Consider the following 15879-nt stretch of genomic DNA (forward strand, 5'->3'; position numbering starts at 1 on the left):
GTCTGCCGCTCACGCACCCCCTCTCCCAGCGCGCGGGCAGCAACGTCGTCACACCCCGCTCATACCGCCAAGCACGCACGCGCTCTTCTCTGGAGGGGCGGACGAACACAGGGAAGGCGAAAAGGTCGATCAAGAACCACGCACAGGCCCCCCTTCCCTCCAGCAACAACTGCAAATCCAGAGAGGGAGGCCGTGACGAGGCCAACACGTGGAGGGAGCGAGCAGCGACACGCCCCCACCTTCGTTTCTTTATTTATATCACACATCATATATATATATATATATCATATTTAATTATTTTTCGGCGAGATTTTTTGTTTGCGTGTTTTGTTTGTCGTTGTCGTCATTGCCGCTGTTCATGTGATTGCTGTGGTTGTGGTTGTCTTTGGATATCTTTTCCGCTACTCTTCTTCGCCATCCTCCTCCTCCTCCCTTTTTCCCTCCTCTTCTGCACTTTCACATCGTTGCCACAGAGCACCTTGTTCTTTCTCCCTTTCTCACTCGCTTTCCCTGTTCCCCCCCCCCCTTGCGCTGCTCGTGTTGCGCGTGCTCTGGACGCTCTCTTCCCCACCCGCTGTGCCCTCCTAATCCCCTCTCCAAGTCATACGCTGTGTTTTGTTTTTTGTTTTCGCCCCCCCCCCCCTCGCTCTTCCTGCTCGAGACAAGCAGCTGTGGGTCGGCGATCGCGCCGCGCTTACGCGTCACTGAGTTGTGCGACAACACTCCGACAAGCAGAGACACACTTCTTTCTTTTTGGCTACCTTTTTCTGCTTGTTTTCGCTGTTTGCACGATTTCAGCTCGTCTTCTTTCTTTCCGCCGCTCCCGCCTCTTTCTGCGCCTTCGCTGCTTGTTTTTTGCCCCCCCCCCTCCCCCCAACCACGCAGTTGCTGCCGTGATTGCCTGCCGCCGCACCGCTCTCTCCGCCCCGCTCCGACTTTGTTTCCCTCTCTTGTGAACGCCTCAAGCAACACTCTCCACGACAAAAGCAAAAAAAAACGGGAGAGACAAGAGTTGCGTTCTGCCACCATGCAGCAGCAGCCATCGAGTAATTCGTGGCGCGGTGCCAACCGCGTCGGGTCTGTCAAGTATGCTCATTCGCCATACGCCTACCGCACCAACGTAGATGATGCCCGTTTCAGTCCATTGAGCGATCAGGGGGGTCGTCGGGAGTCGGCAAGCCTCCCAGTGTACCTTAGCCCCAGGTCGTTTAGCGCGAGCGCGTCGATGCATGAGTTGCCTGGGAGCCACGTGCTTCAGGGCACGCAAAATGAAGGCAGCGGGCAGCAGCTTTCTCAGCCGAGCACACCACTAAGCCGATCCAGTGGCGGGCAGGAGTACTCGCAGCCGATTCAGGTCGGCTCCGCCCCAAACGTGCACCCGCGGTACCGCCGCAGAATGCAGAGTCCCATCACCTATGGCGGCAGCAACGACAGCGGTAGTCTCAGCGGCTTCCCCAACACACCGCCTAGCAGCCTGCCTCCTCGGTCTCCCTTCATGCCGCGCGACGACAGCGGGAGTACGTTTGCTGGCGGCGAGTCCGCGCCGGTACGAGGGCACAACGACCCTTACCAAATGAATGCCAACGGCGGTTGCTCCTCTCCACAATACCGGCTGCAGCTCTCGGGGAGCTCTCGCGATGCCGCCGTTGAAGTCGAGAGTAGATCGCAGTCGCCGAATCCTCACTACACCGCGCACGGGACGCCGCCCCCGCCACCACCGCTGCCGGTCGGCACCTCCGTTCCTCAGTATGGTGCGCGGACGCCCAGCCAGCACACGTCGCCAACGAACGCGAATGGGACGGCCGCCTCAAGCTACGCCCCCCCGGGCTTCTCGGTGCCACTGAAGATGGCCTCTGTGAGCAACGGGGGCAGCGGCAGCTACCACGGATCCCTCGGTGGCCGAGGCGGCACGCAGTCACCCAGCTACGGAGATCCGAGAGCCAGTCACTCCTTCCCTTCAACGATGAGCGGCGGCAACGGAGCACCACCGCTGACGTTCGCCGCCGCAATGAAACAGCAGCAGCAAAGCAGCTCCTTCCAGGCAAGCAGCTACCACGGCCCAGCCAGAGGTGGCGCCTACCTTGCCTCGACTCCGTTTGGTGGCCCAGGGATGAGCGGTGGGTCCACCGGGGTGACGCACCGAGCGGAGGGTCCCCATTTCAGTGATTCGTACGACACAAACACAAAGACGGTGACCACGATGGCGGACGAGACGATGTCGTTCTCCAGCAAGTCGAGCAGCAGTGCGAGTAGCATCCGCGATGACCTGCCGCTCTGTCCCAACGATGACGCGTGTACGCTGATTAACGATCGCAAACACCAGAAGAAGTTCGCCCACACGTGTCGACTGCTCCCCTGTTATCACGGACACGTCGCCCGCCACGCGAAGCTTTTTAGGCACTCTCCAGGGCAGGTGTCACTGCCGGAGGGTGTCTCTGCCAACATGAAGATATCTAGTCACGCCCTGGCTAGCGTGAACTTTAGTACCATCAGCCCAGAGGCGCCGAACGCGTACCGCATCTACGTGTCGCACGGCAATAAGAGCTACGAGATTTTTGGTGACTGGGCCTCGGTGAAGGTGCATACGTTCAAGCGGTACCTGCATCAGGTGTACCACATTGCCCCGAGCGCGCAAGTCCTGTCGGTTGTGAAGACGGGCAAGGTAATGGACGACGACATCAACACCGTGAAGGGATTTGGAATTGAGGAGGACTCAGTTGTTCAGCTGCACAGCAACATTGAGGATGCCACCGTTTCCGGGCGCATCGGCATTTCACTCGACGATCTATAAATGCCGTTGGCGCATGTACACCGTACACACATAAAGATGCGCATGCACATCCATACCCTCGCTCGCACACGCGAGAAGCCATTGGGGAGCGGCAGAGAGCGAAAGGTGGCGGCAGCTGCGGTGTGGCATGGGAGCGTCCACAGCCGCACTGGCATAGGAGAAAGAGGGAACCACACGTTCCAGCCCGTGCTGTGTGTGTGTATCTGTGTGTGTGTCCTTGCATGTGACTTCTTTGGTCGCGCGCCTGTGGTTCATGTGATGAACTGCCGACAATCAACAGGTTAGCGTCGCAACCTTTTCGTATGTCTCCTTGCCTCGTTCTCCGTTCGCCATTCTGCACGACAATGACGAGTGCGACGATCACAAGGACACGCGGCACGGAGTGTGTATCCTGCACTGCCACCTGGTCTTGGCCGCCCTTCCGTTTTCTCGTTTTTTTTTTTCGCACCTGCCTCTCTCTCTTCGGTTGCTCTTACCCCTCGCCGAGATCTATGTGCGCGTGCATGTGTGTATTGTGCGGAGGCGGTGCACTTCAGAGGATGCGGCGCATTGGACGGAGTGTTGTACTTGCTGTCGGTATAGCATGCGCGCGCGCACACACACACACACCCAAACACACGAGAATAACAGCAACCGAACAGCAACAATGCCCTGCGCGCACATCGGTATATATGTATGTATATTTATGCATGTGTATATATATATGTACGTATATATGCATATGCATAGGTACATATGCATATGTGTGTGCAGACGTGCATGCGTACACACAGGTGTATATATATATATGCGTCTATGCGTTTATGTGTATATGTATATAAATGTGTGTGGGCCTGCCCATGTGTTTGCCTTTAATTTCATTTTTTTTTTACGTTAGGCATCGATGTTTGCTCTTTTCAGTTTTTATTTTACTGATCCTTCTCTCGCTATGTTCGCGTGCGCGAGAGTGATTGATGGCGTCTCGCAGCCTCTGTCTTTTACCGTTCGCCATGCTTCCTGCATCTCCTGCCCCCTCCCCCTCTCTGCGCGCGTGCGTGCTCGGATCCGTAGTGCATTCTATGGTTATTATTGCGTTGTCCACGTTGTTATCGTTTGCTTCTATCTTTCCGGATCGCGGTGATGTGGCTCTCTCTGTATAGGCGTGTACATGTATGCGCATGTATGCATATGTATGCGTATGTATGTACATGTATGTGTAGATATGCAGGCGTATACACGTGTGTATATGTACCTCGATCTGCCCCAGTGTGCGCATGCTTCCTTCTCTCTCTGCTGTGTCTGTTTTGTTTGCGCGAGGCCCCACGACTTCTCTGCCATCTCCTCATCTCTGCGTGCTCCATGCACAGGAGCAGGAGGGGGGGGGGGCTGGGGGCTCACGTGCGCATCATTCGTTTCCATCCAAGGGGACAGGGACGGTGGAGACACGAAGCGGAAAAAGACGCGAGAGGCACTTGTACACGTGCAGAGGTGCGTGCAAGATGGATGTTGAAGGCAAGGCACAGGCTGAGGGTAGGCGGAGTGGATGCTGTGCACCAAGCGACGCATCAGCTGTTTCGCCTTGCCTCCCTCGTTATCGTTGTTGTGCTCCTTCTCTCAGCACAGGAGATGACAAGCCGCATTGCAGCGTGTTTGTGCGTGCTGTTTGGGCGCTTGCGCTCTGAGTAAAACTGACCAACACCGCGGATACGTCCTCTGCATCACTAGCTGCTCTTCCCATTTTCCCGTGCCCCCTTCGCTCACGTGAAGCGCGCCTTCGCCACTCCGCACCGACGTCGTCAATCATCTCCGTAAGCCTGCTATATTCTTTCTATTTTCTGTGGTTCGTGTGTGTGTGTGCGCCTTCATAACGGAGGGCACCCCTCTCCGCGCGTGGCGTCTGAGGGTCCCGCACCCAGCTCTCCGTGTGGAAGGCGGCCGAGCAGCCCCCCTCCCCCTGCTGTATCCCTGCCAAATGCCGAACCGCCTGCGGTGCGGACATGGCCAAGTGCCGACGACGTGTGGGAGGTCTGGGCGCCGTGTGGGAGCGACGTGTGGGGCGGGTGGTGGGTGGGTGGAGCTTGCGGCAGGGGGTCGTGCTCTCCGATGCCTGAGCCGGCGCAATGCTGGAAGGCGTGCGTCCAGGGCTGCGTCGCACGACGCGATGGGTGGCCTGTGGCAGGGCCGGTGGGGTGCGGAGTTGAGTCTCACCTCCTGGTGAATGGCAGAGGCAGTGGCCACACGTTGAGTAAAGAAAACGTAATATAAGTGATGTTCCAACGGAGGAACAGTGGCCGCCGCTCGCGGGCTGTTCTGTCTCTATGCAGAAATGAAAGATGTGAGAGATACAGAAGCAAGAACGGATAGAAGACAACCTCGTCGATGTGATAGCCCCTCGGTGTCCCTTGTCGCTCGCTAGCGTGCGCGTTCAGAGGGATTTCAAGAAGGTGGTACGACATGGGCGCACGTATATGGTGACACGCGCACCTGCGCTAGTTGCCGATACTCGATCACTGGTGCGTGACTTTACACAGATGACATTGGTCGTCTTGTGTGGCTCTGTATGCTAGAGTAGCTACACACCACTAAATTGGTGGCGCATCTGCTGACGGGAGACGACAGGTGCAGCGCATCGATTCACCACCCGCCCCTTTTCTCCTGGCAAACTCCTCGTGGGGCCGCAAATCGTGCTCGTCGCAGCTAGCGATGCGCGCTCTCTCTCTGTTTGTGCTGCGATTTCAGTAGAGCTGCTCTTCCTCTTCCAATGCTCGTGCTTGCGCATCGCGTATCCTCTGAGCTCTTCCCTGCCTGTGGGGCGACTCCGCCCGCCACTTCTACTGTGCACGCACTGCACTGCTCACGGACCAGCAGGGTGTGAGAATAGCCGCTCCGGCTCCGCCGCCCCGACCAGCCCCTCGGGCCGGTACCGCGAGGCAAAGATCAGGGCATCTGTGCCAGCCAAGTCCCCAAAGAAGCCATCACAACCTTCACATCAACCACAGATCGTAGTGATCGGGGTTCGTCGGCATGCCAGGATTTGGCAGCCTGTGGCGATGGCTGCGAAGAGAATCGGCGATCCCAGGTGTCGTGTACAGTGATCAGCTGCAGAACATCAAGGAGGAGCTCGAGCGCCAGCAGAACATCCGGTGGGCTGGCAACTTGCGCAACGTGCGGCTCGAGTCGGCGCCGCATCTCATCGTGCGCACCAGCAGCAGTTCTGCCGCGCTACCTGGCCCGGAGGAGGAGCCGTACACCTTCTGGGAGCGCATTGGCCTGGTGCCGGTGCACCCGTCGCGTGTGCGAGCAAGGCAGTACTACCATCCTATCACGGACTTTGCCCTGTACGACTACGACGAAGTCTCTCCAGAGGAGAAGGAGTTGACAGCGAAGTGGATGGCGCGCGTTATGGAATTCAACGCTGCCACGCCTGCCGGCATCCTATGTGTGACGGGTTGCCTCGTGCTTCCGTTGCACACGGTCTACCGTATGCCGCTTCTCGTCGCGGCTGGCATCACCGGCGTGGCGGTGGAGGTGACACGGGCATATATGGCGGCCTCGCAGCAACGGCAGGACTTGGACGACTTCCTACTGGCGAAGGAGATATGGTATATAAAGAATGTGGAAACCTATCAGCTCGGCATCCCACGCATTCCCCGCGGGCGTGAGCGGGAGTACCAGCAGTACGTCGATGGAGGGGCGCCCATGCAGCCGCAGGAGCTCCCTGAGGAGCTGGCGCGTGACTTGCACTATTGAAGATGGAGTCGCATGGGCGTCTATTCCGTTCACATCTGCTCCCATGCTCACTGGTGAACTGGCGGGGAGTGGATGCCGTGCCAAGGCGCACATCGTAACGCGTGCCTTGATGTTTTGCGTGCCCGTGCTCGATGTCACGAGGAGGATCTGTCTTGTATCTAGAGAAGGGGGTGTGGGGTGCAGCGCCAACAGACGGAGAAAAGACGACGCGCGGAGAGATCCTGACCAGAAGCTGCGTTCACGCTGTGCTCCACCTGAGAGCTGGGCAACGGAGCATTGCCCTTTGTTGTTCTTGCCACATTTAGCTCTCTCCCCGCCCGCACGCATCACACAAGACGCTGCCGCCTCCGCGTTTCGAGCGGCTGATTTCGACCATCATGGATCTCTACTCGAGTGCTCACATCTTCCTTCTGCCCCTTCTTCGTGCCTACTCTGCCATCGAATAAATGGAAAAGGCGAGCTGATAACGTCCACCACGCCGTGCCAGCACAGAGAAGTCGTGGACGAGGCGGGACGAGGGCACGATCATGCCCACAACGGCAACCTCGACTAATAATTCCGCACAGCTCTCTACGGACCCCCTTGCTGAGGACACACAGCTGCACACAAACCATCGACAACCGACGCGGAAGAGAAAGAACACGGCTGCTCGCGCACATACTCCAGCGGCGCAAGGCGCTCGGAACCCCACGCCGCGAGTCACACTCGACAGGCCTGCACCGCCTCTTGCCGTCTCCACTACGCAAAGCCAGAGAGACGCTTCCCCCCGCGCATGCCGCGAGCATTACTTGGCGCTCGAGCTCGTGGCATCGACACACGCAGCGTACGTGTGTGCGTGTGTGTGTGCTTCTCCAGTTGTGATCTTGCTCCATCGACCTGGTTGGCGGGAGTGGACAAGAGGGGTGAAGGTGCAGTGTGGCGATCACGTCACGTACACCGACAACTTGGGAGAGCAGAAAACGAAGCTACAGGGCCGTAGAAGAACCAACAAATGCCGCCTTCAACTGCCGCCCCCTATGCGCTTCGGACGGACAAGCTAAAGCCACTGGAGGGCTGTGTGGCTGGTTGCTCTGTCTCACCCGCGGAAGCGGCATCGCAGGTCGCATCCTCACTGCAACCGGTGGTTCTCGCCATCTGCGGAAGCTTCAACCCTATCCACAACGCGCATCTGAAGCTCTACGACGCCGCAAAGAGATCCATAGATGGTGCTCATGGCCGTGTTGTTCTCGGCGGATTTCTCTCCCCAGTCGGCGACGCCTACAGAAAACCAGGGTTGCGTAGCGCGGCTGATCGTTTGCAGATCATGAGGAAGGCCCTTTGCCACCACCCCGACCTCAATGTCGACACGTGGGAGTGCCAGCAGCCCGTGTACACGCGCACCTTCTTCGTACTACAAGCGCTGGAGGAGCATGTCAACGCGTGGTACGCCGAATCTGAGCCGGCGGCCATGAAGTGGCTGACCTCGCATGACCGCCGCGTACGAGTTGTTTTCGTGTGTGGCGCCGACCTCTTCTCTTCGTTTTGGATCCCCGGCTGCTGGCAGCTACGTCTGCTGCGGCAACTCCTCGATTCATTCCATCTGGTTGTCGTCCACCGCGAGGGTGCTCGAGGCTGCGTCAGAGGCGCCGATGACTTCGCACATATCTGCCAGACGGCGCCGCTGCTGTCGGAGACGGCGGTGGACGGAGAGAAGATTGAGATCGACATGTCCAGATACACGTTTACGTTCGCGACCTTCTCCGCGCCGGACGACACGTCATCTACAGCCGTGCGGGCTGCGGCGATGGAGCTTGCGAAGACGCCGCTGGGCGATGCGGTGACGCGCGCAGCTCTGCAGTCGCGTCTCCGCGCCATGCTGCCCGAGGCTGCCGTGCAGTCGGTGGTGGAGCTCTACGGAGAGGTGCTGACGTCCTGAGATGACACACCGTGAGGAAAGGAGGCCGGGGCGGCAGAGAGCGGAGTGTGGAGGCCTCCCTGTAGCAGGCGTCGCGGCAGCGCAGTGCAGCACTCGCGGACATGCCTCTTCCCCAGTGCAACCAATCACCCTTTGTGTCTATAGTCTGGTGCATGCGTGTGTCTAGCCCGTCTTGTACTGCCTCTTGAGAGAACGCATTATATCGCCAGCGTGGTGCGATACGGTGCGCAGCAAGTGACTCATGGCCGCCTTGGCGGCGCGGCGAGTGCGCGATCGCCCGCCCTGCTCCTCGTCTCTGTCGGTGGTTTCAACGCATACATCCGTTACACGTCCCTTTCGGACAAGACGCATCCCACGCGGGCTCGTTGCCGGCTCACCATTCGTGACTGGGGCTCCCTCTTGGCACAGGATCCACCGTAGCTTTCAGCGGCCCCGCATGTCCTTGGCCTCTTCCCCGCTGCTATGTCACTACCTTCTTTCCTCCTCTCTTCCTCTCACTGACCGTCTTGTGCGCCCCTCGCTCCGGTTCGTTTTGCGCAACACCGGCGTCGCGTGCAACAGCATGGGCACAGCGGCTCACCTCACCTGTTTTTCTCTCGTCGTCCTCCCTGTTCGGAGCCGACTGCTCTTTTTTTCATGCACGCACCAACATCCTTGACCCGCGCGAACAAGAGACACGCCAATGGCCGAGGCGCTGTCACCTCTTGCCCCCTCCAGCGTGGTGGGGCCGTCCCGCAGCTGTAAGACTCCGTGCCAGCAAGCGCGCATTGTCTCCTTCTTCTCGCGTCTCCGCTCAAGGGTGATGCTTGAGCATGACTGGAGCGGCGGAGTACTGGCGGTCCTTGCGCTGCTTGTCGTCACCGCCTGCGGTGTCATCTCGAGCTGCGACGTCTGCGGCCTTTCTATTGCGAAGCAGGTGATGGCGCCGAGCGACCGGTCTGACGGGGGTGTTCCGGAGGCCACTGCGGTAAGATCGTCGCCATCCACAGCAACGGAGACGCCGATGCTCGAGCTTGACGACCGTCCGCGAGGTGCAGCGGCGGGGAAGGCCAATAAGTACGTGGAGGAGTTCTACCAGGCGGCCGGTCACTTGCGGTGCCCACAGCTGCAGCGCTACACACAGGAGGAGGTGGCGCGGCACAGGACGAAGGATGACTTGTGGATTGTAGTGGACGGCAATGTGCTGAACGTGAGCGCGTTTGTCCCGCACCACCCTGGCGGGGACGTGATACTGGATGGCGTCGGTGGGCAGGACATGGCGACGGTGTTCGCCTACTTCCACGACCCCTCGACTGTCCGACTTATGTTGAGCTTCTGCATTGGTCGCATCCTGTTGCAGTGAGGTGGGCGTGGCGGTGCGCCGGTCGCACTCTCGCCTCTCGCTCCTGCTTTCGCAGATGACACGAAAAGGACGCATCAGAAAGGCGTTGCATGTGTGTTCCCGCGTGCCGACACCTCTTCCTCACCTCCTTTCCACTGGTAACTCGGTGGGCTTCAGCTGGGCCACGTGCACCCCCTCACTCTATCGGCAACAGAGAGAGAAATGCGCGCTATACGGTCACCTCGAACCTTTCCCTTCACCCTCCCCCCGACGCGTGACAAGCGCACCAGGAAGGTGACCACACACCACCGTGTAGCCGGTCTGCGAAGTGCATCACTCGCGGTGAGCGGGAGCTCGGCATCCTCCTCCTCTTTCCGATAACGCTTTTGTCAGGTGCAATACAGCTCCTGGCATTGCACCCGACGTGGAAGTCGTGCTCCAAATGAGCCTTTATCTCCGCTGCTGTATGTACCGCCCTATATGATTCAGGAGGGGTTGATGCACATGTCCCTATTGCTGTAACGCCACCAGCGACCTCACGCGCCTCTCTGCGGTTCTTTCCTCACCTTTTCTGTGCTCGTATCGTTGCTGCGCAGCGGTGTTCTCTTGTCTCTCTAACCCTCTCGAGCACCCCCTGGCAGTGAAACGCGTTGGTGCTGCCGCAGCTCGATCACGCACATGCACGTCGGCGGCGCTTCATCTCTGTTTTTGCCTCTGGAACGAATGCCCATATGCCGTATCGGCTCTCTTTCTGACTTCAGATTTCTGTTCCCTCCCTCCCCGTGATGACGGCGAAGGCACAGGCATACACACACACACACACAGAGACCGCTCTCCGTGCGTGGCGTCTGAGGGTCCCGCACCCAGCTCTCCGTGTGGAAGGCGGCCGAGCAGCCCCCCTCCCCCTGCTGTATCCCTGCCAAATGCCGAACCGCCTGCGGTGCGGACATGGCCAAGTGCCGACGACGTGTGGGAGGTCTGGGCGCCGTGTGGGAGCGACGTGTGGGGCGGGTGGTGGGTGGGTGGAGCTTGCGGCAGGGGGTCGTGCTCTCCGATGCCTGAGCCGGCGCATTGCTGGAAGGCGTGCGTCCAGGGCTGCGTCGCACGACGCGATGGGTGGCCTGTGGCAGGGCCGGTGGGGTGCGGAGTTGAGTCTCACCTCCTGGTGAATGGCAGAGGCAGTGGCCACACGCTGAGCAGAGAATGCATCTCTCTGTCTCGGCCTGGTGCGCTGCCAGCGCCCGTTCGCATTGATTCTTGCTCGCTGGTTTGCCGTGTCTTTGCCACTTTTATGCAGGTGCACGCCGCCACCTGATGAATCCTCTGGCAATCTCTTCCTCGGCTGCCACGTCTGCTGAACCGCTGCCGCTGTTCCTCGCACCCACCTTTCTTTCTTTGCGCCTCCCCCTTCTATCGCTATACTCGCCCCGCATTGCCCTCCGACCCTGTCGGAGCCTCGTCGCGTGTGGGCAGTGACGAAGATTTCCGGCACTCGTGTGCCGTCTCACGATTTCGAATCCCGCCTTCCGCCTTTCGGCTGCTGCGGTCGAGCGTGCCGCCCCCTCCGCCCTGCCGTATTCGCTTACCTCACACCCGTTCTTTTACTCGTACGTCGCACCTTGGCCAATGTCTGCTCAGTCCGCGGCCAGTCGGTGGACAAACCTCGCTGGCATCGGCTCCTGCCACCCGACGCACCATCATTACCCCACGAGTACCGAAGAAGTGCAGGACGCTGTCGAGCTGGTGCGTTCGCAGAACGGCAAGTGCCGCGTCGCGGGAGCCGGCAAGAGCCCGAACACAGCCACCTTCACGAATGAGCACCTGATCCACATGGAGCGCATGAACCGCATCTTGTCCATTGACACCGTCGCGCACACCATCACGTGTGAGGCGGGGGCGGTTATGGAGGAGGTGATGAGGTCGGTCGACAAGGTGGGTCTCATGGTGCGCTGCGTGCCATCCTACGTCCGGACTACTGTCGGCGGCTGCATCGCCACGGCTACGCACAGCAGCGGCAGCCAATGCCATTGTCTCTCGGACTATGTGCGAGGGTTGAAGATCGTGGACGGCTGCGCCCAGATTCGCACGCTGGTCGCAGGCAAGGACGACGCGGAGCTGCGGCTGGCCGCCTGCCACCTCGGCGTGATTGGCATTGTCACGGAGGTCACGCTGGAGGTGCAGCCGCGGATTCAGTGGAAGTTGGTAAGTCAGCCGTTGCCCATGAAGGATGCGACGAACGCTGCGCTGGTTGCGGAGAAGGTGAGGTCGACTGAGTACTACCGGTGGTGGTGGGTGCCACACACGGACGGCTGCTACGAGTCCTACAGCAGAGTCGAGAGCACGACGGACATATCCGCGCTGCCCCCGCTTCCCGACGCGCTCACTGCGCGGGATGACGCGCCTGTGCAGCCGTCGCCTGCTGCTTTGCAGGAAGCAAGCAGCGCCAGCGACAGCAGCGCCTCTCTAATCGTGAAGAGTGCCCTCAAGAGTATTGCGACGGACTTTGTGCGGCATCAGGTGGTTGAGTGGAGCCTGTGGGCGGCGTGCCTGTACCCGGCTATTCAGCCGTACGTGAACAAGGCGTATCAGCGGGTCTTCTTCTCGGCTCCCCAGGTGCAGCGCGGGTCGGCGCTCGAGTGCTTCACCTTCGACTGCCTCTTCAAGCAGTGGGCCAACGAGTGGGCTATCGATGCCTCGCGGGCCGTTGAGGCGTTTAACCGACTGCGGGACATGATCGACCGTGAGGGCATGCTCCTGCACTTCCCCGTCGAGTTCCGCTTCACGGCGCCAGATGTGTCGGACATGTCCCCCGCCGTGGGGCGGCCAACATGCTGGATTGGTGTGGTCATGTACCGTCCCTACGGGCAGGAAGCGCGCGACACGCGCCGTTGCTACGACGGCTTCTGCCACGTGATGGAGGAGATGGGTGGCCGTCCACACTGGGCCAAGTACTACGACTGGGGACATCGCGAGATAACGGCGGCCTACGGCGACCACTGGGAGCGCTTCCTGGCGCTGCGTCGCAGGATGGACCCCGACGACATCTTTGTAAACCGTTGGTTCCGCAACCTTATGTCGTCCGACCGCGTGAACAGCACCGCGTGCACGCCGTAGACAGTCCTGGTACCTAATATCTTGTGCGTGCGAGCGTCTGTGTGTAGCAAAGGCTGCCTGCGGGCTCGCGTCAACCACCATCGCTTCTCACCATCAAGGAATTTGCAGAGGAGCGCTCTCATTTCTTCAACCTCTCTCACACGGGGACACACACGCCTATGTAAGGGTATACGACGGTGGAGTCTCGCCTTGGGCAGTGGATGCAGCCGTCCACCCATCGCACTCTGCCGTTACGACTTCCTGTGCCTTCCACAGCCAGTCCGTGAGCAGCTGCCCGTCGTCTCAAGGAAGGACAGGAGACCTTCTCCGCGCACCACTACTGCACCCGGCCCCTCTCTACCCTCTGCTCCCCTCGCAAGCACCTTCCTCAGCGAGCGACTCCAGCATCCACTCTTCGGCGATGACGTTCCTCGTCCAGACGAGGCCCCGACCCGAGTCGAGTTCGTCTGGTTGGACCCGAACGACAGCCCCCACGCACGGGCTGGCGCAGCACAGCCGGCATATCCTCTCTCTCATGTTTGCATAGATCACCCGAAGACTGCACAGGTGGCAGGCCGTACCCCATCCTCCCTGGGTCCATCGGGGGGGTCTAGGGAGGGGCGGCCTTCTCATATCGAAATCCTTCACCTAAGAGGAGNGAGNNGNNATCGCCCCCCACCTTCTTCCGCCAAGCCCCGGGGGCGTTGACCCCGAGCGTTACATGGGTACGCTCAGCGACGGGATTCGCCGCAAGCAGAACAAGCTCCATCGCGGCTCGCCTCACACCGGAGGACGACCTACGGACGCTCTTCCAGCTATCCGCAGAAGCCCTCTGAACGCCTCAGCAGGAACGGGCTATCCCAGGCAGACGGCACTGCTCTTCACCACGTGGCGCAGCGGCTTGTGCCGGGAATCGACCGCATCGCCACGCGTCAACACGGCCAGCAAGCCGCATGCCCATCACAGAACCGCCCTTTGCCGGAATCCTTCGATGCTGCGCGGAGCGGGGCTGTGGGGCCCGTGGCCCCGACGTTGCCGCGGTCTGGTGGCGCTGTGGGTGGGCGGCAGTAACAAGGGGCAACGCGAGGTTGCTGCACACGGCACCTTCTCCTCAAGGGCGGCGAGACCTTTGCGAGCCGGAAGATGATGGCTTACCAGGTGATGAAGGTGAAGCGTTTTCCAGCTAGGAGGATGCACCATGCAGGCTGCCTCCAGCAACCTATCGACCGAATACAACACCGCGTTCGCCCGGGACATCAGCAGCCCGAACAACGAGGACAGCGTGCACGCCTTGAGGGCGGCGTTCGACTTCTTCGTGACGCAAGCGCGGCACGGACGGCGTTTCGTTCTCGGCGCCCCTCGGACCAAAGACGAGGCACTTAGTGGACGGAATAGCCGAAGCCTTCTGCGCTGAGCCGGAGGCCGCAGCGTCGGCACGCGCTAGCCAGCACCTGTCGACCGAACGCGACGCCGTCATCACGAAGCACAGAGGCCCTCACCTAAAACGACAGCAACACAGGGGCGGAGGAGGAGGCCCAGGCGCGAGTACATTCAAGGCGGCAACAACGGGAGAAAAATGTGCCGCCAACGCCCTCGTGCGACTCCTGCCGCAAAAGCCCCTTCCGCACACACACACACACACACACACACACACACACACACACATAAATATGCGCGCCGCTGGATCCGTCTGCCTCGCCAACTCAGGAGGAGGGGGGCCTCATCGCGAACGGACGCTCCTCAACACGGCATGACGGGCCGAAGGGGCTCTCCTCCCGCTGCGTCCAGCACGGCCGGTGACACAGTCCGGCTTGCTACCCTTTTTCCCGCTACGTCGCACCTTTGGTGAATCATCGCCGGCTCCTCGCTGGGAAGACGGCCAGCAGCTGGGACGAAGTCTGCCGTCTGACCCCGCAGAGCTTCCTCAGCGTCTCCAGCGCCACAGTAGCGCCTTACCGTGCTGCGGAGGCGAGGCCAAGTCGTGGCGCGGCCCTTCTATCCGGATCTTTTAGGCGTCGTGCGGCTCGGTGCTAAGCGGCACGGTCGCGCACGCCTCTCCGCATTTCGGAATAGCGAAAGATGCGAAGGTGCGTGTGTGGCGCTGGTGGCAATATTCGTTTTTGTCTGCCTTCTCTCTCTTTGTCTGTCTTTTGCATCCCCCCTCCCCCCTGTACGCCGGCGAAGGAGAAGAGGTGCTCACGTAGCTGCTTGTGGACCTTGGCCCGCATGTGCCGCTCTCCATCTGTCTGCGCCCTTGGTTCATTGCCATCACTCCCTTGGCGGCTGCTCGTCTATGTATGTACAGTGATATTCACTGCGCCTTGTCTCTCCGTCGTCCGCGTGGTGTTACATTCCCGATTGCCTTCACCTTCCACTCTCCGAGTGCTCTGCGGCCTCCTCACGCTCATCTATACGATAGGCGCCCACCGCATCTGCTGGAGGTGGGAAAGGCCCAGTGGATGACGCTCGCGCAGGGGAGCGAGGGGTGACTGCCGATGCTATGCGTGTGAGCATGTGCGCATTCTACATGACTTTTGCGGATCGAAGTCCATCATTCCCCTCCTCACTCGCTGTCGTGCTCTTTTCAGATTGCAATGCTGCACACCCCTCATCACGCCAGCGGCGGTGTCTCGTTCCTTCTCAGTCTCCCCACGTGCCATGTGTCCGTGCTCCACCCTCTCGCCTTCTTTCCGCTCTCTCTCTCTCTCTGCCATCACACTGCCATACTCGGCCGCTGTGCAACTGCTTCTATGCGATCACCACGGCTCTCACCGCGCACATATCCAGCTTAACAGTTGTGGTGGTTGCCTGCGCACACTCCCTTCTACCCCCTTTCCAGCATCGACTTCGCGTTGCACTTCCACTGCGCTTCTTCTCCATCAACGCGAGGGACGATTGCCCAGGACGTGTGTGTCTGCGTGCCCTCCCTGCAAGATCGCGATCTGGTCAGGCGCTGCCACTCAAGAACGCCGCACGGCGAACGCTCTCTGCACTGGCGTGTGCGACTGCGCGCGCGCCGCCTTTCTTCCT

At 60.1% G+C, this 15879-nt stretch overlaps 5 protein-coding genes across 5 annotated transcripts; all 5 read left to right on the forward strand.

The window, feature by feature from the left end:
* Positions 1–1396: 1396 nt before the first annotated feature.
* LINJ_17_1430 (conserved hypothetical protein) lies at positions 1397–2791 on the forward strand (the record flags this gene model as incomplete). Its single annotated transcript, XM_003392354.1, has 1 exon — positions 1397–2791. The coding sequence occupies one exon, from the start codon at positions 1397–1399 to the stop codon at positions 2789–2791; it is 1395 nt and encodes a 464-aa protein (XP_003392402.1).
* A 3003-nt stretch (positions 2792–5794) lies between these two features.
* On the forward strand, positions 5795–6520 carry LINJ_17_1440 (conserved hypothetical protein; the record flags this gene model as incomplete). The annotated part of the gene is made up of 1 exon (XM_001464764.1): positions 5795–6520. One exon carries the CDS (start codon positions 5795–5797, stop codon positions 6518–6520), a length of 726 nt encoding a protein of 241 aa, XP_001464801.1.
* Positions 6521–7511: 991 nt separating this feature from the next.
* Positions 7512–8435, forward strand: LINJ_17_1450 (conserved hypothetical protein; the record flags this gene model as incomplete). The annotated part of the gene is made up of 1 exon (XM_001464765.1): positions 7512–8435. The coding sequence occupies one exon, from the start codon at positions 7512–7514 to the stop codon at positions 8433–8435; it is 924 nt and encodes a 307-aa protein (XP_001464802.1).
* Positions 8436–9237: 802 nt separating this feature from the next.
* LINJ_17_1460 (conserved hypothetical protein) lies at positions 9238–9777 on the forward strand (the record flags this gene model as incomplete). The annotated part of the gene is made up of 1 exon (XM_001464766.1): positions 9238–9777. The coding sequence occupies one exon, from the start codon at positions 9238–9240 to the stop codon at positions 9775–9777; it is 540 nt and encodes a 179-aa protein (XP_001464803.1).
* A 1605-nt stretch (positions 9778–11382) lies between these two features.
* LINJ_17_1470 (putative L-gulonolactone oxidase) lies at positions 11383–12870 on the forward strand (the record flags this gene model as incomplete). The annotated part of the gene is made up of 1 exon (XM_001464767.1): positions 11383–12870. The coding sequence occupies one exon, from the start codon at positions 11383–11385 to the stop codon at positions 12868–12870; it is 1488 nt and encodes a 495-aa protein (XP_001464804.1).
* Between the last annotated feature and the right edge of the window lie 3009 nt (positions 12871–15879).

The sequence above is a fragment of the Leishmania infantum genome, chromosome 17 (genome assembly GCF_000002875.2).
Source record: "Leishmania infantum JPCM5 genome chromosome 17".
NCBI lineage: Eukaryota > Euglenozoa > Kinetoplastea > Trypanosomatida > Trypanosomatidae > Leishmania > Leishmania infantum.